Source organism: Plecotus auritus (genome assembly GCF_963455305.1).
Source record: "Plecotus auritus genome assembly, chromosome: 1".
In the NCBI taxonomy this organism is placed as follows: domain Eukaryota; kingdom Metazoa; phylum Chordata; class Mammalia; order Chiroptera; family Vespertilionidae; genus Plecotus; species Plecotus auritus.
Window position 1 is genome coordinate 36585103 of NC_137770.1, and position 24518 is coordinate 36609620.

Sequence of the window (24518 nt, forward strand, 5' to 3'; positions counted from 1 at the left end):
AGCCGTATGTGGCTCGCGAGCCGCAGTTTGCCGACCACTGCCCTAGAGGAACTCAGAGTTTAAATTTTAAAGTCAGTTGGTAACATGGTAATTTATAAAGTAATATAAAATGCTCCTTTTTAAATCTAAAGCTCCAAGATCTTTTCTTAGGTCTAGGAAAAGGCCTCTCCCAGCACTCTAGGTCAAAGCAATGATGCAAGGCAGAAGCAATATGCCGTGAGCCCTGGCTATGGCAGTGCCTTTTCCCATTGCTACTGATATCTGGATCAGTCTAGGCACAGTAGAAAAAGAATCATTTCTCTCCTACACACACTGCCCCACTGACTAGCTAAAACTTATTTCCTATAACTAGAGCTTTAAATTTAAAATATGTTAAATCCCATTACAAATGACATACACAAAGTATAATTTAAAATGTGTTTGGTATCCAGATATTTGCTCAAATTTACTCCATAGAAGCAATGTCATAAAATCAGGCTTAGATTCCTGCTGTAGCTCTTAAAACCCTATTTAACCTATAAAATATAATGTTCTATAAATAAGTAATGAAAAATATGCCTGGCTGGTGTGGCTCCGTGTTTGAGCATTGACCTATGAACTAGGAGATCACGGTTTGATTCCCAGTCAGGGCACATGCCGGGTTGCAGGCTCAGTCCCTAGTGTGGGCCTGCAGAAGGCAGCCAATCAATGATTCTTTCTCATTGATATTTTTTTTCTCTCTCCTCTCTCCCTTCATCTCGGAAATCAGTGAAAATGCATTTTAAAAAAAATAAAAGCAATTATAACATAACTATACATAAAATTTAAAAATAAGTCTTATAAATATCTATACTGAATACTGAGGACTGAAGACCATCAGGCTCACTGTGGAATTGGAAATCCCTTAAGTAGGAAGGACTTTTTTTCAGGCTTAAAAAGTGTTCCATGAAACGGAAGCAGTAAGGATAAACTAGCCTGATTTAACCAACCATAAGAAACCAAGCCAGCCGTAGCTGGTTTGGCTCAGTGGATAGAGCGTTGGACTGTGGACTGGAAGGTCCTGGGTTTGATTCCAGTCAAGGGCACGTGCTCGGGTTATGGGCTCGATTCCCAGTAGGGGGCATGCAGGAGGCAGCCGATCAATGATATTCTCTCATCATTGATGTTTCTCTCTCTCTCCCTCCCTCTCCCTTCCTCTCTGAAATCAGTAAAAATATTTTTTTAAAAAAGAAAGAAACCAAGCCAGTTTTTGTACATTTACAGAACTCACTGGCTAGACTTTATTTCTGGAGGTATGAGAAGACCCTACATTCAGATAGGTGATATGACTATTTTAGAGAAAATAAATACATAAGCTAATTTAGAAATAGTTCCTAGAGTGCTTATTCTAAGTTCAAAATTTGTATATCAATTTTATGTACTTTAAAGAATATACATCAGAAAGTTTGCTACGTTTAGAAATAATTTACCATCATACATTTTCTAAAAATAAAAGAACTATAATTTTAATGTTACATATAAATAAATACCTTTGACTCAAAGTGATAGATAACACGTTAGGGCTTCTTGGATGAGATTTTTCTGTCTGTTCTATAACTCCTTTTCCTGCTCTGTTTGGTGAGGCTGTCCGACTTCGATTATCACTATATGGTGATGTTGTGGTACTAGAAGTTTCTTTAGATACGTGGGTAGGAGATGGAGATGCAATCAATATTTTAATGTCTTCCATACCATCTTTTGTGAGTGTTTTTAATTCATCAGTGATGGCAGTGGTAGTGGTGGTGGTAACAGGTGGTTCTTCCGTTTGAGTCAGCTGGAATACTGTAACTGTGCTCGCACTTTGAGGGCTTGTAGAACTGCTTTCCAATGGTGACAACTGATCGAAGGAACGTAACTGGAAGTCATCATCCATTGGGATATAAGGAGCTAACATCTCCAAGTCTAAATCAGTGTCCTATAGAACAACAAATGTATGAATTTTTACAATGGCCACATCTTACAAAAGAAAAAGAAGTTAAACTCAGTCTTTAGATGAAAAATTTAATAAAGATTAATGTAAAATATAATAAACAAATTCATATACCTGAGTAGAAAATGGATTCTTTGCCTCCGTGTCTTCAGCAAAAAGTTTCTCAACCAATTCCAACTTGAATTCATTGACCATATCACTATCAACATCAAAACAATACTCACTGGGACTGGTAGGCTGTAAAAGGAATTAAATGTATTCACTTTCCCAGAATAAGCCTCTGTTTTGCTAGTTGTTAGAATTCTCCAACCAGATCTCAGAGAATACACAACAAAGTCCATTTGTTCTATCAAATTTTACCTAACTAGTGAAAAGTTAAATTTTTGAGCTTACACTTTTAACAATTTTTGCTAATACAATAGCTTCCCCTTATCTGGTGTTTCACTTTCTGCAGTTTCTCAGTTACCTGTGGACAACTCAGGTCTGAAAACATCAAATAGGAAATCCCAAAAGTAAGCAATTTGTAGTTTTAAATTTTGCATTGTTCTGAGTAGTGTAATGAAATCTTGCACTGTCCCACTATGTCCTGCCACAGACATGAATCATCCCTTTGTCCAGGATATCCACACTATATACATTATCTACCCATTAGTCACTTAGTAGCCATCTTGGTTATCAGATCAATTGTCACAGTGTTGCAGGGCTTACGTTTAAAGTAACTTTTATTTTACTTAATAAGGTCTAAAGTGCAAGAGTGGTGATGCTGGCAATTTGGATATGCCAGAGAGAAGCTGTAAAGTGCTTCCTTTAAGTGAAAATGTATAAATTCTTGACTTAATAAGTAAAAAAAAAATACACACGCGCGCGCACACACACACACACACACACACACACACACACACACTGAGGTTGCTAAGATCTACAGTAATACTAAATCTTATATCCAGGAAATTGTGAAGGAAAAAGAAATGCATGCTAGTTTTGCTATTACATCTTAAACTGCAAATTATAGGCACAGTGCATAAATGCTTAGTTAAGATGGTAAAGGCATTATATTTATGGGTGGAAGACATGAACAGAAAACATGTTCCAACTGACAGCAATGTGTTGTGCCAGAAAGCACCAAGCCCATATGAATGCTTCAGCAAGGGATCCCTTGAAACGAATAAGCCATTTATTGCAAGCAAGTAAGGGATGAAAATATAACAATTACTGTAGCCTGCATCTGCCAATGAAGAAGCTGCTGCCACATTTCTAGCAGAGCTGAGGAAGTAGATTAAGGTTCATTACTATCCACGATTTCAGGCATCCACTAGGGGCCTAGGAATGTGTCCCCCCATGGATAAGGGGAACTCTATATACGTATTTCTGACTATATGTAATAACATCCTATATAATAAAAGACTAATATGCAAATCGACCAAACAGCAGAACCACCAGTGCTATGACATGCACTGACCACCAGGGGGCAGATGCTCAATGCAGGAGCTGTCCCTTGATGGTCAGTGTGCTCCCACAGGGGGAGCGCCGCTCAGCCAGAAGCCGGGCTCATGGCTGGCCTAAGCCATCAGTCAGACATCCCCTGAGTGCTCCCAGACTGCAAGGTACAGTCCGGGCTGAGGGACTCCTCCCCTCCCCCCGAATGCATGCATGCACCGGGCCTCTAGTCATTAATAAAATTAAGAATAAATGATGCATTATTCTGTTTATGCTAAAGAATAGAACTCATCTAATAATTCATCTCCCACAGAGTACCCAACTGGCCACCAACAAGATGATATACTTACTAGAATCTACTTTTGTACTGAGAGGGCACATACCTGTGGTGATCTACTTAAAAATCTTACAGCTACTCTGAAGGGTAGGTGTAGAGATTTAAGTTCTTTTACTTGCATTCACCATAATGAATGTACTATTCTTTTAGAAATTCTGAGCAAGAAGCCCTGGCTGGTGTGGCTCAGCTGAGTGTTGTCCTGTGCACGGAAAGGTTGTCGGTTTGATTCCGTCAGGACACACACCCAGGCTGCAGGTTCAATTCCCAGTCAGGGTGTGTGCAAGAGGCGACCGATCAATGTTTCTCTCTCACATCGATGTTTCTTTCTCTCTCCCTCCTTCTTCCTTCCTCTCTAAAATAAAAACATCTATTTTTTTAAAGTTCTGAACAAGAATTCTAACCAAAAAATTATAGCTATGTATTCTAAGCATAAGCTTTTGCCTCCTTCACTATAACATTGTTGTTAGATTAAAAACACAACGAATCAAAAACATTTTGTGCCTAACCAGTTTGGCTCAGTGGATAGAGCGTTGACCTGCGGACTGAAAAGTCCCAGGTTCGATTCCAGTCAAGGGCATGTACCTTGGTTGTGGGCACATCCCCAGTGGGAGGTGTGCAGAAGGCGGTTGATCAATGTTTCTAACTCTCTATCCCTCTCCCTTCCTCTCTGTAAAAAAATCAATAAAATATATTAAAAAGAAACAAAAAAAACATTTTGTGCTAGGCAAACTAAATAACCAGAGATTAGGAAGTGTTCTCCAGAAGGCTATGTCAAATCTCCTACTTTTAGCTTGCCAGTTTGGATCCACAGATATTGAATATGAAATTATTTACCACCTATTAAAGCTTATTTGTGCCTCATTTATCAAATCATCATATTCAGATCTGTTACCCAACTCTTGAGCATATTTTTAGATACAGGAGGCTGAAAATGGAAGCATTCTAGATTTAGAAATAGAACCCTATGTGATTCCTTCAGTCTTGGCCCAACCTTTCCCTTAAAGAGAACTTTTATTGTGACAGAACTTGCATAAAAACAGCTATTAAGAATTTACTCTAAGATTCGGTATTTTCATGTTATACTTACCGAGAATTTAAAAATAGTAATGGAAACTATACTAAATTGGGCAGAGCTTAGGGTCCTTTCCCTTTTAAGCTTTTTGCTGCTGGACAATCCTCCAACTCAATGGGTAATATGTATGGGCTTAGACCTACCATAGGCACACACAGTTTTTCTCTGTGGATGTCTAAATTCAAGACTTTTATTGTCTTATTGATATAGAGGAGAAACATAAATTTTTCCTTTACATTTTTGTTAAGCCAGTTCTTTCCCATGTTCCACTGAGGTCCAAGTTAAGCTCTTAACAATTACTGCAGTAATTTTAGAGTGCTAAAATGCACACAAACAAAATCCATGACATGTGGGTCAAATTAAAGTTTGTATAAAATCTAAAAATACATTCTTTCCTGAACATTAAAATCTGAAATTTATCCTTTTCTTATTACATCATGATACCTACCTCAGGCGAACTTTGTCTAGTACTTCCATCAGAAGGACTAGCTGGCTGATCTTGAATCTGGGGCATGGTAAAAGAAAGTTCCAATGACTCTGAATTTGGTTCTAATTTTAATGCAACTTCCTCATTGAGCGCAGGGTCGGCACTACTTCTAAGTGGCTCTGGAGTTTCAGAGGCAGGTAATGGAGACATTGCCAAATTTATACTCTGTAATTTTTCATTAGATGAGGGGAGCATTACATCATTATATAATGGAACTTCCTCAAGTTGTTGGTCATCAGTTTCTGTGTCTGTAGGGAAAAAAAAAATCAGTCAATTTAAAGAATATCTAGATTTTAACATATATAGAATATGTCCCCTTTTACCAAAGGTTTGTCTAGTTCACTCAAACAACAAAAATGTTACCCAATTTTCCTTAATCAGAACGTTTACAGATTCTATGGTATAACCATAAGTCTGAGTTATCTTTCTAACCCACTACTGACAACTCCTCTATTAATCGACATGACATAAAAACCCCAGTAATTCCAACTGTTTTCTTCATTAAAATTTAACCTAGTTTGAAATTACAATTTTCATTTTTAATGTTTGATATTGGCATGACTGCTTATTTATCCTTTAATGCAACTATACATATTGCAATATAATTTTGCTAAATTGTGGAGAAAATATGACAGTAGGATATACAAATAGCAGAATAGTTGAGAAAAGTTAAAGTGGGGAGAAGAAATACCTTAAGGACACTTTGAAGCACAATTTCCAACAATGTGACAAAAACAGGAATGCTGAGAAATTACAGAGGCAAAATATTTAAGCAAATACTTTTAAGAAGACTATGAAAAATGAAATATGTAAGACCATGACATCCAAATGATTACCAACAAAAAAATGTTAGCATCAAATTCAGTTAAAATGGGATTGCATCAGCAGACACAATTTAGGCAATTAACAAACTAACTAAAGACCCACCATTGCTGCCAAAATCTAAAGATATGATTGTGTCTCCAGCAGCTGGGGCCAGCAAAGTTAAAGCATCAGGTTCCTTCTTAAGTTTATCAAAGAGGCTACTTGTATCTTCTGATTCAACTTTGGTGAATAGCTGAGTCATTTTCATATCTGAAGATTCAACTGGTTTGAGGACACATTCTGTTTGTTGAAGGGAGAAGATCAAGTCGTGCTGAATAATACCACTGTCAAAAAGAGAGATCAGTAATTCTTAAATGAGCAGTTGACACAATGGGGGTAGAGGAAAAGGGACTCCTATCTCCTAAAAAATTCTCCTTTATGAAAAGGGAACATTTTAAGATCTTTTGACCTAATCTCTCATTCATTCAGGGTTTAAAATACCAATATGAAATAAAGACTTATTAAAATTCACAGTATAAGATAATTCAAATATTTGACTGGTTTCAATTAAGAAACTTCAGCTATCCTTTTGGGAAGAGTGGTGGTGACAAAAAAATGGAACAGTCAAGTACATGAAAGACATAAATAGACCTTCCCAATCTTTATGCTGACTCATAATGAAATTGGCACAGAAGAATTCTTTGGCAATAAGGATGGTCCTAGAATATAAAGATATATAGTAAATGACTGAGGTCTTTCTTTCTAAAAAGGGGTGCCATATTTTCTATGGTGGTAGGAAAATGATATCACCTGTGGGGGTAGAGTTGAAAAGGGATAATAAACAGCTCCATATTCATTTGGCTTAAATATAAATGTTATTGCTCCTTTCATCAACAAATAGTATTTACTATGTGAAATAAACTGATACAAAAATAAAATATCCAACCCAAGCAAGTCAAACTCAAAAGGCTAACACGGGCCAAATAAACAAGTTTTATGTTTATGCAGGCCGCAAAGAAACAAAAGCTTCAATTTTCATAGAAACGTAAGTTTATTTCTATAGAGACATGCTGAATACAAAGGGCTGAAATACATGAGTAATCACTAACATAAAATAATAGAACATTTTAATAAAAATTAATATTTTTTCTTGAACATTAACTTACCACTGAATAACTGCACAAATTAATAAGTGTAATGCATATAAGCCTATTTTTCTTCTTCTCCGAAAGTGAAATATTTCCTGTTGCGCATGCCAAACAAGTCAGTACAAGACTAATGACGTGGCAATCGGCTGCTAAAATATTTGCTGCTAGTATTAGTGGAGAGAAATGGTGTGTTGCGCGTAAGGCGCATAAGGGAAATGAATGCAACACAATTCTAGTAATCAGTCATTAGTGAATGTTGTAGTTCGTTTTTAATAATCTATATATATAAAAGGCTAATATGCAAAGTGTCCCCTCGGGAGTTAAGAGTGGGAGACCAGGAGTTCAATTGCTCGCTATGAAGTGTGCTGACCATCAGGGGGTGGCATGGAACAAAGGCCCTGGCCAGCAGCTAGAATGCCCTGATCAGCCCTTACCGCCAGCCAGTCCTAGGGACTCTAACCATGTGCAAATTTTGTGCATCAGACCTCTAGTTATGTATAACAGGATATTGTAAAAATTAGATTATGAAATTTTTATTAAAACCTTTCTTACATACTATTATATTGGCTGGGCCGCAAAAATATTCATTGTGGGCCACATAAGGCCCGTGGACCGCAAGTTTGACATACTTGATCCAACCTTTCCTTCAAGTTTATAGACCACCCAACCCTTTCCTTCAAGTTTTATAGACCAGTGTGAAAGTAAATGTGCAAACAAAGTGATTGCTAAAATGAAGAAGGCTTACTTCAGAGAGGCCTACAGGCTGAAACTTGGCCTCAAATAGTATTTGTTAGGTAGACTGCAGTGAGGGGTTAAAGGCATTCCAAGTAATTGATTCTTATGTAATGGGAAAGTCACCAACTCTTTGGCACTAATATTAAAACATTAAAGGATGGTGTCAGAATTGGCAAAAATAAAAACAAATGACCAAAGTCTTCCTGGAAGAGGTAGCCATAGATGTTAGAAAGAGGGCTACAATTATGAAAGCATGGGAGTATAGAAGATAATGACAAGAAATGATGTTCTGCAAGTAGGTGAGGCTTTATCATGGAGGTGACCAAGGGATCTTTAAAGTAATTCTAAAGAAAATGAGATGAGCAGGTATATATATGCAAGAAAAAACAGCCTGGTGGTAACAAGGAAGATGGACTAAAATGGGGCATTTGCCTACTGAAATTGATCAAATGAAGGATTAGTTTATGATATCTATAACATTCACAAGTCCATCAGCTAAGGGAAGAACTCAAGAATATTCAAGAACCACGTATCACATTATACAGCCTTTTATAGTAATCTCACATAGATTTTCATTTAGTTCTCATATAACCTTTTGAATTAAGTATTATCATCTCTCGAATATGGATGAAATTCAGAGAAATGAGACTTTCCCAAGTTTATGGAGAAATGACAGAGCTACGACACAAACCTTACGACACAAACCTAACTATTCCAAGGCCAGTATTGTTCCTATAAAAATAACATAGCTGCTATGAGATAATACAAGCTGACAGCTATATGACTATAACAAATTAACGCATAGATCTGGTATTTTTTTAGGGTCTTTTAAAATATCAGAGTGAAAAGAATGGGAATAGATAGCTATTGGTAGTAGTGGAATCACTGTAGAAAAGCTGGCCTACAAACACAGATTAGAGTACTGAAAACCATAAACAGATAGAAATGAGAAAATAAAATTCCGTTAATGTTGAAAATCTTTTCTCCCTTTAAAAGTAGAGTATCCAAAAAGAGTTATTACTTATTTTCCCCAAATATTTATTTTCCAAGCTTACCTCACAACAAAATTTACGCAGACAATGCATTGTGGTTGAGAGTTCTTAGTGTTATATATGACAGTTGCTTGAGTTTCAACCCAGACATATCCACCTCTTTTGGCAAGCATCCTGTACTGTCCTGTGGTTACCTGTCCTTTAGTAAACACTAGGAGTAAAATGGAAAGAGTTATGCGGAGAAAATAACAACTGAACTGTCAATCAAATGGATGCCAAATGTTGATCGTTGTTTTAGAAAAGGAGAGATGCTTACATTAATGGAATCAGTTGTAACTGTTTAAATTGAAAGAGAAAAAGCCCCAGGATACTAGTAGTTGAAAATGTACCCAATTTTATTCTTCTTACCGCCCCCCGCAAATAAACTCCTGTCACTTTAAATAAAATCAAAGCCAGGAATGAAGAACAACAGTGACTAAAATTCCTTTACTGACTAGAGAATGAATAATCTCTAGCAAGAACATTTAAGAAAGAAGTGCTATTATTTTCTTAAATTCCTGCTATAGTTTCCAGATAACCAAAGATGCTTCGAGTAGCTATGCTAGCATATTTGAATCTCAATTGATATGCTGAAGTCTTTGGCACTTTAGGCAATTTTAATTACTGACTTGGGAGCAAGTACTAGAGAAATAGTAAAGATGATGTTATCATGAATATTGGTGGCCATTTGGTAGTTTATGACTAATCACATTCAGTGACACTGAGGCATCCCCAATCATACTGGGAAGTCATGTTCAAGTACAGATACAACAGGCAAGTGAAAAATTCTAATATTTTACTTATCATGGGATCTTTAAATAACATTTGAGTAAAATTGAGAAACGTATCTTATGTCCAGGGTACTTATTACCACTAGTACATGCTGTTAATCACCTTCACTTCACTAAACAATTCACTTCATCGCACAAATATTTTCTGAATGCTTTGTACTCAAACCACTGTTTTTAATATTTAAGTATGAATTCTGAAAATGATGCTACAATATCCTGCAATGTATTTTTTGAGCCTTTGTATTTAAAATGCCTGGGAAGTTTTAGATATCAAATGATTCTACTTTAACTAGTATTGCTTAAACAAATATAAAACATAGATTTAATGGTCAAGATCCTTTAGGAAGGGTTTTGTTAAGATAGTTTAGAAAGAATGGTTAATATTAACCAAAAAGTTAAATGTACGTAGCTGTATGACCAGAAAGTAAAGGGAATGAAAAGAGTTAAAGAGAATATCAATGAGTTCATCCATTCTGCTTACTATCATGATGAGTTTTGGTCAGATGATCAGAGTCCAAAGCATGATAATATTCATAAACTGAGCGGCCCAAAAGTTCTTCTGGTTCATATCCCATCAATTCAGTAATTCTGTTAAGTAAAAAATGTAATAAGAAAAAAGAGAAATTAACTGATAATGAAAAACTTTGCTTTTTTACGGTAATGAATATGCATTAATATTATGAACAAGTGAATTTTAAAAAATAAAGAGCATTTTTCTTTGCTGAAAATAAATTTACATCTCACCTTTAGTAACTCTACAGTTACTAAATATGGCACCATCCGTTTCTTTAAGTTCTCTGGATTCACCCTGTTATCTAACCCTTTAATCCCCTTCATTCAAACATGTTACTCATTTTTATCACATTGTATTGTATATACTTTTGGTAACAAGACAAGTTATTAATAAATAGATACGAAGTACTGCAAAATTAAATAGTAAATGTCATAAAGGTAGTTACTAACTTAATTTAAAATATATAGATTAAATCCATAACATTATCTTTCCATAAAATCAGATTCCTGTGTGTGTGTGTGTGTGTCTGTGTGTGTGTGTACACAAAATCACATTCTTCATAAAACAGGTCTACTAGGCAAGGCTTCATTTTGGGGGATCAATATCTACTACAAAGTTTCAGTGTTATTAACCAAAGAGTATCTACATTAAATGGGAATAAAGGAATACCTATTCTGTTGGTTTTAAAAGACGCTCTTGTACTTCATTTTGGAAATTAATTACATAAAATTACAGAAATTCATTTCAGATGAAACAATGCTATCAAACTGAAAATTAACTAGAACAAAATCCTTCTGATTTTCTGGCAGTTCCTTTAGGACAGACTAAATCTTACTGTTCTCTGTAACCACAGTCTGAAATGGAAACCTTTTTATGGGAAAGAGAAAGCTCTTCTTAGCACTTCTTAGAAGAGAAATGTTCTCTTCTTTTCTGAAAGCAAAACACGAGTTAAGCTTTTTTATTTCTCAGAGTTTAGATTTCAAGGGACTTTCTGAGGTGTAAACAAAGGTTACGTAACAATATTATTGTGTCCAAAAACCCCCCCGCCAAAATGAAATCACACCTCAATTAATTACAGAAAGCACACAGGAAGATATACTTCTCCTAAGAAATGTGTAAAAATACTACTGTTGTGTTGTCACACTTTTAAAGAAAGATCTGCTATAATTTATTCCAAAATAAACAAACAGAAAGCTGATTTGTAAAAACAAAACAAAACAAAAATTAAGCCAACTTAAGCCAAAATCAAAAATTCTTTACAAAGGGACCTCCCTAAACATATCTACACTAGGTGGCAGCATTTCAAAGGAAACCATTGTTTTAAAAAAAGAAACCACAACAGCCTTCTTCTTTAAATTATGCTTTAAAAATAATTTTAATTGGTTTTATGAAGGTTATATGTTTAAATAATATTCCCATGAAATTAATTTTTTCATTATTTATACCTTTATATGTCTGTATGCCTGGCACTGTTCTAGGTGTGAAATGGAAAGACAAAACTCAACACATGGCTAATCTTCTGGTACACTTACTATACTACTTAAGAAATCCCCCCCGCTTTGGTAAGCATAGGAATCAGAGACACCACCCTTACCCACAAGAAGAAATGGTGGGATAAAGGATGTTTTCTATAGGAGATTTGTGAGTTGAGTATAGAAGAGAGTCAAAGAGAGAACAAAACCACTTCAGGAAGAAGGTACACCACAAGCAGACAGAGGTGAGAAAATGCTTGGCATTGTATAGCCAACAAAGACTGGTATGGTTAGAGGGGGCAAGCAGAAAGAAATGAGGCCAGAAAAGTAGGTAGGAGGATCAGACTAATGAGGGTCTTGTATATTATGTTAATAAACTCTGATTTAATCTGATGTCAATCAGTGTCTCAATCTGAGTTGAGATATGTCTACTACTAAGGATATAAATAGCACATATTTCCCTAGAAGGCCAATTTTATTCATATTGGAGGAAGAAAGGTAAAAAGTTAACTTTAGGGAATTACAAACCTTATATTCTATACCAAAAAGGAGAGGAGTGATCCAGAAATCTGATAAAAAGTATTTTTAATGGATCAGAAAACCTGTGATCTAAAACAACTATGCAGTGGAGAAACCAAGATGGCGGCATAGGTAAACACCTAAACTGGTGCCTTGCGCAACAATTTCAAAACTACAACTAAAAGACAGAAGGGACACCATCCAGAACCACAGGAAAGCTGGCTGAGTGAAAATTCTACAACTAGAAGGAAAGAGAAAAGCTCACAGAGAATTGGAGGTACAGCAAAGGGTCTTTGTGCGCGCAGAGAGGAAGGGCGGCTGAGAGCCTGGCTGACTTTCTCTGGCGGAAGGGGGAAGGAAGCCCCTGACCGCACTGAACCCCAGTTCTGACTGCACTGAACCCCAGTTCCGGGCGAGCCCCTGGGGACCCACGCTCTTACGGGGGGAGTCTGGACTCTCGGGCGGAGACTCGGGAGCCGGGGAAGGCCGAGGACTGAAAGCGCGCGCGTGCCAGCGCGCACAAAGGCTGCGGAGGTTGCCACAGGCTTTCCCTAGTGGATGGGAGTCAGAGGCTCCTGACTGCACTGAGCCCCAGTTCTGACTGCAGTGAACCCCAGTTCCAGGCGAGCCCCTGGGGACCCACGCTCTTGTGGGGGGAGTCTGGACTCTCGGGCGGAGACTCGGGAGCCGGGAAGGCAGAGGTCTGAAGGCGCGCACGTGCGTGCAAGGGCAAGGCTGACGGGAAGCCAAGACTGAGACTCCACCCCATCCAAGCTGAGCACAGAGGCTGTTGCAATTTGGCAAGTCTAATCCTATAAGGCTGTCTCCAGCACCGAACTTCTCCCAGCATAGACACAGCTGATCCTTACAGCCAACTGGCCTGGAGGTCAATTCTTCCCAGTGATACCAACAACAATAAAGACTTAATTACAACAAGGCTGTACACACAGTCCACAAAGGGGTGCACCAAGAGTGTCCACCTCAGGTTAACTGGGGAGGCAGACCCACTGGGCCGTATTGGAAACCTAGCACACAAATCTACCTTACCAACTCAGGGAAGCAGTGAAAATGCAGGGTCAAAGAATCAGATCACAAACGAAAGAAATGGAGGAAAACAAACGACTGGATATAGAAAAAAACTACGGTTATAAGGCTTTTTAAGAATATCCTAGAAAAGGCCGATAAATATAACGAGACCCTCGAAGATATGAAAAAGGACCAACTAGAAATTAAACATACACTGACTGAAATAAAAAATATTATACAGAGACCCAAAAACAGACAAGAGGAACACAAAAATCAAGTCAAAGAATTGAAATACAAAGAAGCAGAAAACACTCAACCGAAAAAGCAAAAAGCAAAAAAAAAAATCCAAAAAGTTGAAGATAATGTAAGAAGTCTCTGGGACAACTTCAAGCGTACCAACATCAGAATTATGGGGGTGCCAGAAGAAGAGAGAGAGCAAGATATTGAAAACCTATTTGAAGAAATAATGACAGAAAACTTCCCCCACCTGGTGAAAGAAATAGACTTACAAGTCCAGGAAGCGCACAGAACCCCAAACAAAAGGAATCCAAAGAGGACCACACCAAGACACATCATAATTAAAATGCCAAGAGCAAAAGACAAAGAGAGAATATTAAAAGCAGCAAGAGAAAAACAGTTAGTTACCTACAAGGGAGCACCCATATGACTGTCAGCTGACTTCTCAACAGAAATTATGCAGGCCAGACGGGAGTGGCAAGAAATTTTCAATGTGATGAATAGCAAGAACCTACAACCAAGATTACTCTACCCAGCAAAGCTATCATTCAGAATTGAAGGGCAGATAAAGAGCTTCACAGATAAGAAAAAGCTGAAGGAGTTCATCACCACCAAACCAGTATTATATGAAATGCTGAAAGGTATTCTTAAAGAAGAGGAAGAAGAAAAAAGTAAAGAGAAAAATTATGAACAGCAAATACATATCTATCAACAAGTGAACCTCAAAATCAATGAATTAAAAACCTGAGGAACAGAATAATCTGGTGAATATAATAGAATCAGGGGCATAGAAAGGGAGTGGACTGATAATTCTCAGGGGGAAAGGGGAATGGGGGGTTCATGAAGAGACTGGACAAAAATCATACAGCTATGGATGAGGATAGTGTGGGGGAAGTAAGGGCAGAAGGTGGGGTGGGAACTGGGTGGAGGGGAGCTATGGGGGGAAAAAGGAGAAATAATTGTAATAATCTGAATAAAGATTTATTTAAAAAAAATAAAATAATGAGGAAAAATAAATAAATAAATAAAACAACTATGCAGTGTGCCATTTATTCATTGTAAGTGTCTGGAGGGCAGAACTGTTCATCTTCATTTCCACTTTGGTGCCAGTTACAGTGTCATGCACATAGCAGGTGCTCAAATTAACGTGTTGAATGATTTTAAGTGGAAATTGGTATAGTAAATAATAGCTACTTATGGGATATTTTAGATGTTACAAGTTTGATATGTTAGATTTTAAAATTTTGTTCTTAAGGGTTGTAGATGTGAAGAAGTACCTACAAAGAACTCTAAGCAGAAAAATAACTAGTCAAACTCAAAACCTTACTTCGTTAAACTCTAAACTGGCTGTCTTTACTCCTCTGTCATGATCATTTTGTTAATTTTCTAAAATAGCCTTTCTCTTTCTAGCTTCATCACTTTCCTTTTTCCCAGCCTACCCCTACACTTTGTTACTGAGTTCAAAAAATAAAAAATAATTTCTCAAAAAAGGAGGGCATTTCTGTTCTATCATACATTCACATGAATACTGCTAATAAATGCCATAAAATACTTCTTAGCTCTGTCTTCAATTTTCTTAAAGTTGACACCAGAGTTCGTTAAGCACTCAACAAACTCTTTTGATCCTAGCAACAGCCTTTTGAAATATCACCCTCATTTTAGATAAGAAACGAGATTTAGAACAGTTCAGTTCTAAGACCAAGGCTACACTATAAGTACCAGAGCTGCAGGGCTGAATCCAGGATTATGTGATTCCAAAACCAGCACTCTTAACATTTCCTTGTCCAATGGGGTGAGGCATTCTTATCTACATTATGGCTAAATGCTTAAAATTGGCTTTCTCATATAATCTTCACGATGACCTAAATAAAATAGGTGTTACTAAAGTTGAAAAAACTGAACTAATGAGTCCAAGATCATTTCCAAAAAAGGCAGCAAAGTCAGGACTTAGTAGTCTGGCTATAGAATCTATGCGGTTAGCCATAGTATTTTCTAGTAAAAAAAAGTGGGACAAGCAGGTAAATAATCACAACAGTAGTATAAATGCTATGACAGAGATACACAGAAACATGGAGAAGCACTCTGGCTATAGGTGTTAGGAGACACACCAGAAGGGGTTCATCCTCCTACTGATTAATATGGAGAAGTGGGCAGAGGCAGATCAATAAATATCCTTGCTTGGCATGTTACGGAGTTTAGATTTTATTGTATAGGTCTATTTTTCTTTCAGCTTTTAAAAATGCTTGTCTTCTTTTAATAAATAAAACCCTTCTGCCCTCCTCTAATATTTTTATAAACAAATTTGTCTGTGTGAAGAAGAAAGAAAGCAATTGAGGCATTTTTCAACAAGAGAATGACATAATGTGATTTTCGCATTAGGAAGCCCACTTTTTAGAAACCTGGATGAGAGTAAAAGGGCACAAGCACAAGTCTGTTGGTAGAAAGACAGCTTAACAGACTATGGCAACAGTCAAGCCAAAGGTGGTAATGAACTAAAAAATTCAATGGAACAAGAGTGGAAAGGAGGAAATGGATTAAGAGATATAAGGAGAGAGTATACCTATTAAGATTGAGACCAATCTATATAATAAAGAAGTAATATGGAAATTGTTGTTACTCCGTCACAGTAACAACCATTCTACAGGCTACACATGCAGCAGGAGCTGGTGGGGGGGAGAGGAGGGGGGAGACTTGCGCCGCCGGGACATGAGGCTGCCTCCCAGCCTGGCACCCAGCCAGGGACATGAGGCTGCCTCATTGGCACTTCATGTGAAAGGTGAGCTCGGATCCTCATTCTTATTCAGTGTAGTGGAACATGGGAATTGATACCCCACGTGCAAACCTAGAATGAAAAGTCAGCAACACCCCACATGGCCAAGAACTAGGAACTGCCCTTTGAAAGGAGCCTATGCAACAGAACTCTTGAGTCCCAGGAGGGCGAAGAGGAAAGCTGTTCTTGCAGTTAATTTAAGAGTTTAAGGTGCAAAACTGGCATCAGAAACTAGTGGCATAACACCGAGGCCATATAGTCATGTGGCAACACTGAGACCGTGGGAATCTTGGGATGAGTGGTTTCCAACTCTGTGGGAACCCCCTGCCCCCACCCCGGCCTCTGGGTGCTGGTTACAGACGACCATGTGCACAGGGATGAGGGCTCCGGGCCTGCAGTGGCAGGGTTAGGGGACAGAGGACCTCCTCCCATAAAGTCTCCCCCAGCCCACGCAGCATCAGGCTGTGACGCACTCCGCTGATGACGTCACAAGGTCATGTCACCTAGAGGGGCTACTCAGGCAGTTTCCCTGAAGAGGGGCGCGCACCCAGCTCAGCAAGGAGGTACAGGCTTGGGGGCCATGCGACCTCCCACAGCCCCTGCAGCGCGGCCAGAGCTGAAGCTGCAGGTCCGCCTGGCTGTCGCGGGGCCTGGACAGTGCGGTGGCCCTGGCGCTGGCAGCAAGTGCTGGGCACCTGAATCTGGGGAGCCGCCCAGACCCACAGGCCTTCCCAGCTAGACCACTCCCCTCCTGCATCCCTCACCAAACCCGGGTCTGACCCTCATCCTCCCTACCAGACCCCAGGGGCCCAACCTCCCAAATGGTGTGACCTTTGACTGCATACCCTCACCCTAACATTTCAGTCTCAGAACCTAACACCTCCCTTAACCCTGTCACCTCCGATCTAACCTTTAACAGGAGCCATTGCCAACCACCTCTGGTCCAGCACCACTCTCCCCCTCAAGCCCCCCACCTTCCTCTATGGAAGCTGCTATTGCTTCCTGTGAACTCAAACGAAATAGGATTACTTAAAGAAGAATATGTCTGAGCAAAGACTTGAACTAAAGAAGAAATAAATTAACTAATATACATGAGAAAAATTAACTTCAAAGGTAATCAAGTAATTGCAAAGGAAAGATACCTGGAACTTCTAAAAAATCACAATATTCAGTACTGGAGAAGATGTGATGAAACAGACATCTGATAGCACTGCTCCGGAGTATAGGGGACAGCATTTCTAGAGATAGTTTGACAGGATGTAGCAAATATTCAGGCTCCGGGACTGGGTGATTACATTTCCAGGAATTTATCACACATAATAATCAACAAGTTGGGCCAGATATCATCATCATAATAAAAGGCTAATATGCAAATGGTCATCATGCCATGACACCGTAAGGACTGGACAGTAGGAGGCTGTGTGCGAGGCAGGGAGTGGCGCGAGCGGAGATGGGGACTTGCAGCGTCGGTGGGTGGGGACTTGAGCCCACCTGGGATGTGAGGCTGCCTCCCAGCCCGGCGCTTGGCCGGGGATGTGAGGCTCTCTCCCCGCCCAGCGCCAGGCCTGGGGACGTGAATAGCAATATTAAAATATTTCCTCTAATTAATTCCCTTTTAATGTGCACGAATTTCATGCACTGGGCCACTAGTCTATATATATAAAAGCCTAAGTGACTGTTATGACCGGTGGACTGAACAACTGGTCGACAGATCACTATGACAACACACTGACCACCAGGGGGCAGACGCTTAATGCAGGAGCTGCCCCCTGGTGGTCAGTGTGCTCCCATAGCCAACCTCCCATGGCCGGCCAACCTCCCGTGGTCCCTCCTCCCCCTCCCATCACCACCCCCCACTGCCCGCCAATCCCGATCGGGCCCGATCGCCGGCCAGGCCAAGGCACCCCACCCATGCACGAATTTGTGCACCGGGCCTCTAGTTAAGTATAAAGAGGGTAAAAGAAAAGGATGACTTCCAAATTTTTGCTGGAGCTATGTGCCTATCGTGATATATTTAACCATGATAGGTATTATAGAAAGAAAGCCAGTTTTTGAAGTTATTATTTGGGGCAGTGGTAGTGTAGTTCAGTTACAGAAAGATTTAGTTTACAGTATGGTAGAGGATCTATCCAGAAAAAAAATCAAATTGGTAATTAAATAGAAATATTTAGGAATATAAATTTGGAAATGGCAATAGAAACCGTGGGCAGGGATTAAGCTGCTCATGAAAAATCCACAGGGTGAGGAGATGACCAGACTTTTCTTTCTAGTCCATAACCAAAAATAATCAATCCTTCCTCAAATTATATATTGTATATTTCTTAAATATATTTATTTTCTCTATAAATTAATGAGTTCCTAAAGAAAAAAACACACCTCATCTTAATAATTTCTGAAAAGCATGTGGTAGAGTATTCATAGTACAAAATAAGTATTCAATGTGGCTGAAATAATCTACAAAGCTAATATTTCTGAGTTCTAGGATGTATCCTAGTATTCAGCCTAGTGGGAGGCTTTACTATAAAGTAAATAGTTTTTTAAAAGTTGTGGACTAGTGAAAATTTTCAAATTATATTTTATATCTCACTTACCTTTCATCACAATAAGAAAATTTCATATCCAGACTGTGTCGACTGAGAAAAGTCTTGCTATCTAATGGAATTTCAATATTTGATGGATGAGGAATGGGTTCACAAATCAGCACCAAGCACGTCATGGGTGGTTTCTTATACCCACACTGAGATTGGTTACCGTTGGTATCGTACACATGAATATGTCCTGTGCAGTGAAGTACCTGTGTATGAAGAAAAAGCAGTTTTTAAAAAATATACAACGCTAGAAAAAAAAAAAATACAGCAATAAGTAGTTGCGTCTGATATGGCAAGCATTGGTAAAAACTTACTGTCATTAGTAGGTAAACTATATTTCTGAAAATCAATACATGTTTTCCCTACACCACCCCTGGCCTATACCTCAGGCATCACAGATTAATTACTCTTTTTAAAAATCTCCTTCATACAACAAATCTGGGCTGCTTTTTCATTCAGCTGGTCATCATAGCTGTGTGATGGTTATTTCTTGCTTTAATGGCTGTTTTAACACTGAGCAAAACAAATGATACAACAATGAATTAAAAATTAAGCTCTATAAAGATTCAAACTCTGGATGGTTGGCAAAGCCAACTGACTAAGTTAGCTCAGTAAGCTAGTGTCAATTCACATTATGCCTCAAACTGGCAAATTAATATATTATTTGTATGTTAAATCTGCAAATGCCAAGGAACAAATCTAAGTTTTCCCTCACAGTGCTAAAGCTTCTTAATACTAGCAATGTCAAGATGCATGAAGCTCTCTATAAATCAAGTGCATCACCACTCACAAACCATTTTTATTTACCTTCCATGTTGCAGACTTGATGTTCATAGTTCTCCCCCTGCTAGTTAGGGTACACTTCATTCTGAGAAAAAAGCTTCGCTGTGTATTTTGCTCTTTACCCTTTTTCACAAGGCCTAAGAAAAGCAGGAAATAAAATTTAAAAACTTAATTAAATATGCAAATTTGTTACAGTAAGAGTAGCACACCTGGGAGCTGCCCAATTAAACATCCCAGCATGAACAAAAACAATCACACTCACTTGGGCCACTCTAACACAAACAGCAACCTAACACCCCGAGTCAGTACTGGGTTTGTAACAGCAGTGATTCCCTGAGTTGGTAGAAGAATCCATAGTTGAGTAATAGTAATCACTTCACATTCAAGCCAGTAATGTTGGTCAAATTGCAAAGAAATATAAATATGGTATGAATCTGTCCGCAAACTATGCTATCAGTGTATAAGCAAACCCCCAAAAAAGGAACTTCAGCAAACTCTTCCAAACCTTTACTAAATATATTAGTTCAATTTATAATAAGTACTCCATTATTTACAGAACTTCTAAAATAGGAAATTTCTTCAATAGCAAATAAACATTTTTATATATCTTATTTTTCCTTAAATCTTCCTATGAAGCAGGCAGGAAACTATTTCTATCTTGTTAAGAGGGGGAAAAAGTAAATGACTTTTCAAAACCAAATTAGAATTAAATCAATTCAGGTCTATTTACTCATATTCCAAACCTCATATAATTAAAAAATGAGATTACAACACTCAAATAGCAACTTGATTTCTTATCTTCATTGATCAGTCTGATTGAGTATTTATTATTCAGGAAGTGGACTAGATATTGCAGGCAATACAAAGATGAGTAAGACACACTGCCTGTCCTGAAGAAGTCAAACATTTAGATGCAGGGAAGTTAATGATAACAATACAATGCAGAGTTAAGTGCCCAAGACTTACAAGAACGCTTTAAAGAAATATAGGGAGAGCTTAGAAGATAACTTCTAGTCCAGGGGAAATCAGGAAGCTCTTCTTAGAAAGAAACATTAGCATTTCGATAAGTAGAGATGAGTTGAAGGGTGTTATTCCAGACAGAAGGAAGAGAAGGAAAAGCACATAGGAGGGAAAAACAGCAAATTTGGGGACCAGTACTACAAAGTTCAGTTTGGCCATAATATAAAGTAGAGAGTAATGAGACAAAATTAGAAGAGAAGGTTAGAGCTGTAGCTATGGAGGGCTACAATGAATTCAGCCTTAAATATATAACATGGAGTTTCTAAAAAATTCTGAGGTGGGAAGCACAACTAGGAACTTAAATAACATTAATTTAGCAGCAACATATAGGATGTATAAGAATTAGAATACATGATGGCAATGAGGGACTGAACAGTAGCAGAAGTATAAAGGATGACAAAAGATAAATAAAAAGTTAGAACCTATAAAAATTTAAAAATTGATAGAAATAAGGCAGCAGAGAAATTTTAAGATTTGAAGATTTTTAAGGCTAATATATTGCAAGGAAAGTGTCTAGTAGAAAAGAATCAAGTTAACTTTAAATTTTGGCTGGGTTAGCTAGAAATGTTAGATTCTTGAGAAAGAAGAGTTATAGCTCAGACTTATAATAATGGAACTAGGCAAGTTGGGACAGTCTTGGTGCTAACACAAGTTATTTAGATTTACTTAAATAAGGATTTGATTTGCCCTCCTTAGAAGTGTTTGAGAATGGATTTTAAAAAGATGCCCCACACCATACTGGTCTTAATTATGGTATAAGGGCATGTGTGTGGGTGTGTATGGGGGGGGACTGATGGTGGCAGCAATGATCCACATGTAAACTCTTTGGGATATTTTCATAATCTAAGCTTAAATTGGATTGACCTTTGAAACCCAAAGCTGTTGAATTAGGACATGAAGATAAATTTAAATACCAAGGTAGTTGAAAAGTACTAGCATTTTCCTAATGGAAGAAACATTTCTCAAGAAATAAATTTTCAGCCTTCTAAAAATAAATCGTATTTTATAATATCTTATGAAATCTAAAGAATCTTTTTAACATAAGAATAATAGGATTAGCCCTGGCTAGGAGCTCAGTTGGTTACAGCACTGTCCTGATATGCCATGGTTGTGGGTTCTATCCCTGGTCAGGGCACATACAAGAATCAACCAATGAATGCATACATATGTGGAACAACAAATCGATGTTTCTCTCTCTTCCTCTCTCTCCCCAAAATCAGTAATAATAATAAAAACAGAATAATAGGACTACATTGTGTAAATACACCAATAACAGCTCTCAGTGTATCATTAAAATGTGATGCACTATAGCAGCCCCTCTTCTAAAAGTGGAAATCTGCATTTTTGTTTCTCAATGAAACATCAAAAATTCATTAACTGCCTTAGGAATGATTTTTAAAAATGTTTATGTGCTTGGTTAAAAACATATATTTAAACTATATTAAGCAGACTATATCTGATTTAGAATAACACATTACCAAATCAAAACAAGACTTCCTAATATCCATCCACTTATAGTCTAGTCCAGTGGTTGGCAAACTACGGCTCGCGAGCCACATGCTCTGTTGACTAATGAGTTTGCCGACCACTGGTCTAATGGAAGAACTGAGCTGCCAATAGAAACCCTCAAGTCTAATCACCTGGACTCATATACTAAACTAATTGACAATCTACTTAGGTCTTTGCTCAGAATTTATTTACTCCTGCTTTATACAGAATTCTAAAAAATATGCATTTGCTTTCCAAGTTCACAGTAAACACACAGTATGAAATTTAAAAAAGGAGAGGGCTCCTGCTGACAAGGTACCTTGGCAAATGGCAGTAAGAAGGTAGTGAGAGTTGCTAAACATGAAAAGAGCTCTAAAATGTGAACTCTAGAGCCAGTCCACCCGAATTTAAGCCATGCTCTACCATTTACCCACCCAGTAATCGTGGGCAAACTACTCAATAACTCCTTGCCCCAATTTCCTCAGTAAAACAACAAATAACAACAGTATCTTCACAGGACTAAAGGAGTTAGAAAGAACATAAATTCAAAGAACAGTGTTCTGGCACAGCGTAGTCTCTGAATAGAGGTTAACTATTATTATAAATGAGATAAGATGAAAAAGAAAGCATTAAAAAAACTATTCAAAAGTACTATAACTTTAATACAGAAAGCAAATGAATTTATACTCTTAAATTAGAGCTGCAAAGAACAACTACAGAGCATAATGACAAATTTTCATTATAACTTTCAGTCATGAAAGATACAATGAAAATTTACAAATTATGATCAGGATACTCTATTTAAGAGGGCACGGGTATGAAAAGACTTTCTTTACTTGTTAAGTTTTTAAGTGCAGAATCCTGATAGGCTGTAGAGTACAGCAGTCACCTCCTTATCTGGCGTTTTGCTTTATTCAGTTTCATTTACCCACAGTCAACCTTGGGTCCAAAAATAGTAAATGGAAAATTCCAGAAATAAATAATTCATGTTTTGAATTTCGGAGGGAAAAGAGGTACTTTCTCAAAATCTTGGAACATTTGGTTATTTTTAACAATTCATTCTTAAGAGTTAGAGGTGTTAGCAGGTCTTTTTTGTTGTTGATAATCCATAATGTAATACTTTATAATTTATTACATATTCTGAAGTTATTGCGAACTTCATGAAAGGTCAAATAAGCAAGTATCACGTTCTTTAAAATCCAGTGAACCTTCTCTTTTCTTTTTCTTGAGCCTTTAAAAAGCTTAAATCCAAACTGGCACCTCAACTTTAGTTAATTGTCTAAAATTCTATAATCTGTCATTTGTATTGACTTCTTCTTGTCTTAAAGTTGTATTTTAATTTATAACTTCCTTGGTCCTGATCTTTATTTTTCCATTTTATCTATTCTTATAGCTATATATTTATGGAATTAGGTGGGCTTTAAAAACATTTTTTTACATACTTTAATGCAATTCTTTAAAAACAGAATGGATTTAACCAAGAATAGAGTAACATTTAATTAATATGAAATGATGTTTTGCCTTAGATAGTACAATAACAAAATCTAAAAATTAGTAACAGTATCTGATCAGGTAAAACCACCTGTCACATTATATCAAACAATAGACTTTTCTTCTCACCATTTCTGTGTGTAAGCATTTCTCTCATTTCCTCATGGTCACACGGATGAGTAAAATCAAACACACTGTGTCCAGTTAGTTCAAACTGTAAACACATTTTAAAAAATTAGATCTACATTGTAAAATCATAAATATATAAAGAAGGTCTCTTAATATAAGGGTATTTTACCTGAGTCAACCCCATGTATTTGTTCACATTATCAGAAATGTAAATCATGTCACCATCATCTGTGAGAACCATAACAAAACCATCCAGGGCTTTCAAATAAAAGCAATTCATTTGCGCCTTCATTTCATCTTCAATATCCAAATCACCTAAAAAGAGCACAAACAAAAGGAAAATAATTTAAAAGTTATACTTAAATGAATACTTAGATGTTTCAATAAAGTTTTCTCCACTTAAGATACACAACATATATTTTTTTCTGCATATTAAAATCTTCCTCTTTCTCACCCCCGTCACTTTCCTTTTAACACAGAACAGTCGAGGTCAGAGAACAGGAAGACTAAAATTAGATTTGTCAGCTACTTTTAATGACTATTTAAAGTACTACAGCAAGGCAAGGCAAACTGAAAAGAGAAAGAATGGTCATGTTAATAAAAAATAGGTAGGTAGGGCCCTGGCCAGGAGGATCAGTTTGTTGGAGCGTTGTCCCATACAACAGAAGGTTGAGGGTTCGATTACTGGTTG

General features: G+C 37.5%; 1 protein-coding gene across 1 annotated transcript in view; it reads right to left on the minus strand.

The window, feature by feature from the left end:
- Nucleotides 1-24518, minus strand: part of HIF1A (hypoxia inducible factor 1 subunit alpha) — a 50003-nt gene that overhangs the window by 4704 nt on the left and 20781 nt on the right. Inside the window, 10 exon segments of the mRNA XM_080642291.1 lie at nt 1509-1933; nt 2063-2185; nt 5243-5529; nt 6209-6429; nt 9024-9171; nt 10272-10378; nt 18920-19122; nt 19724-19836; nt 23828-23912; nt 23997-24142. Of these exon segments, the coding sequence (XP_080498417.1) occupies nt 1509-1933; nt 2063-2185; nt 5243-5529; nt 6209-6429; nt 9024-9171; nt 10272-10378; nt 18920-19122; nt 19724-19836; nt 23828-23912; nt 23997-24142 (1858 nt within the window).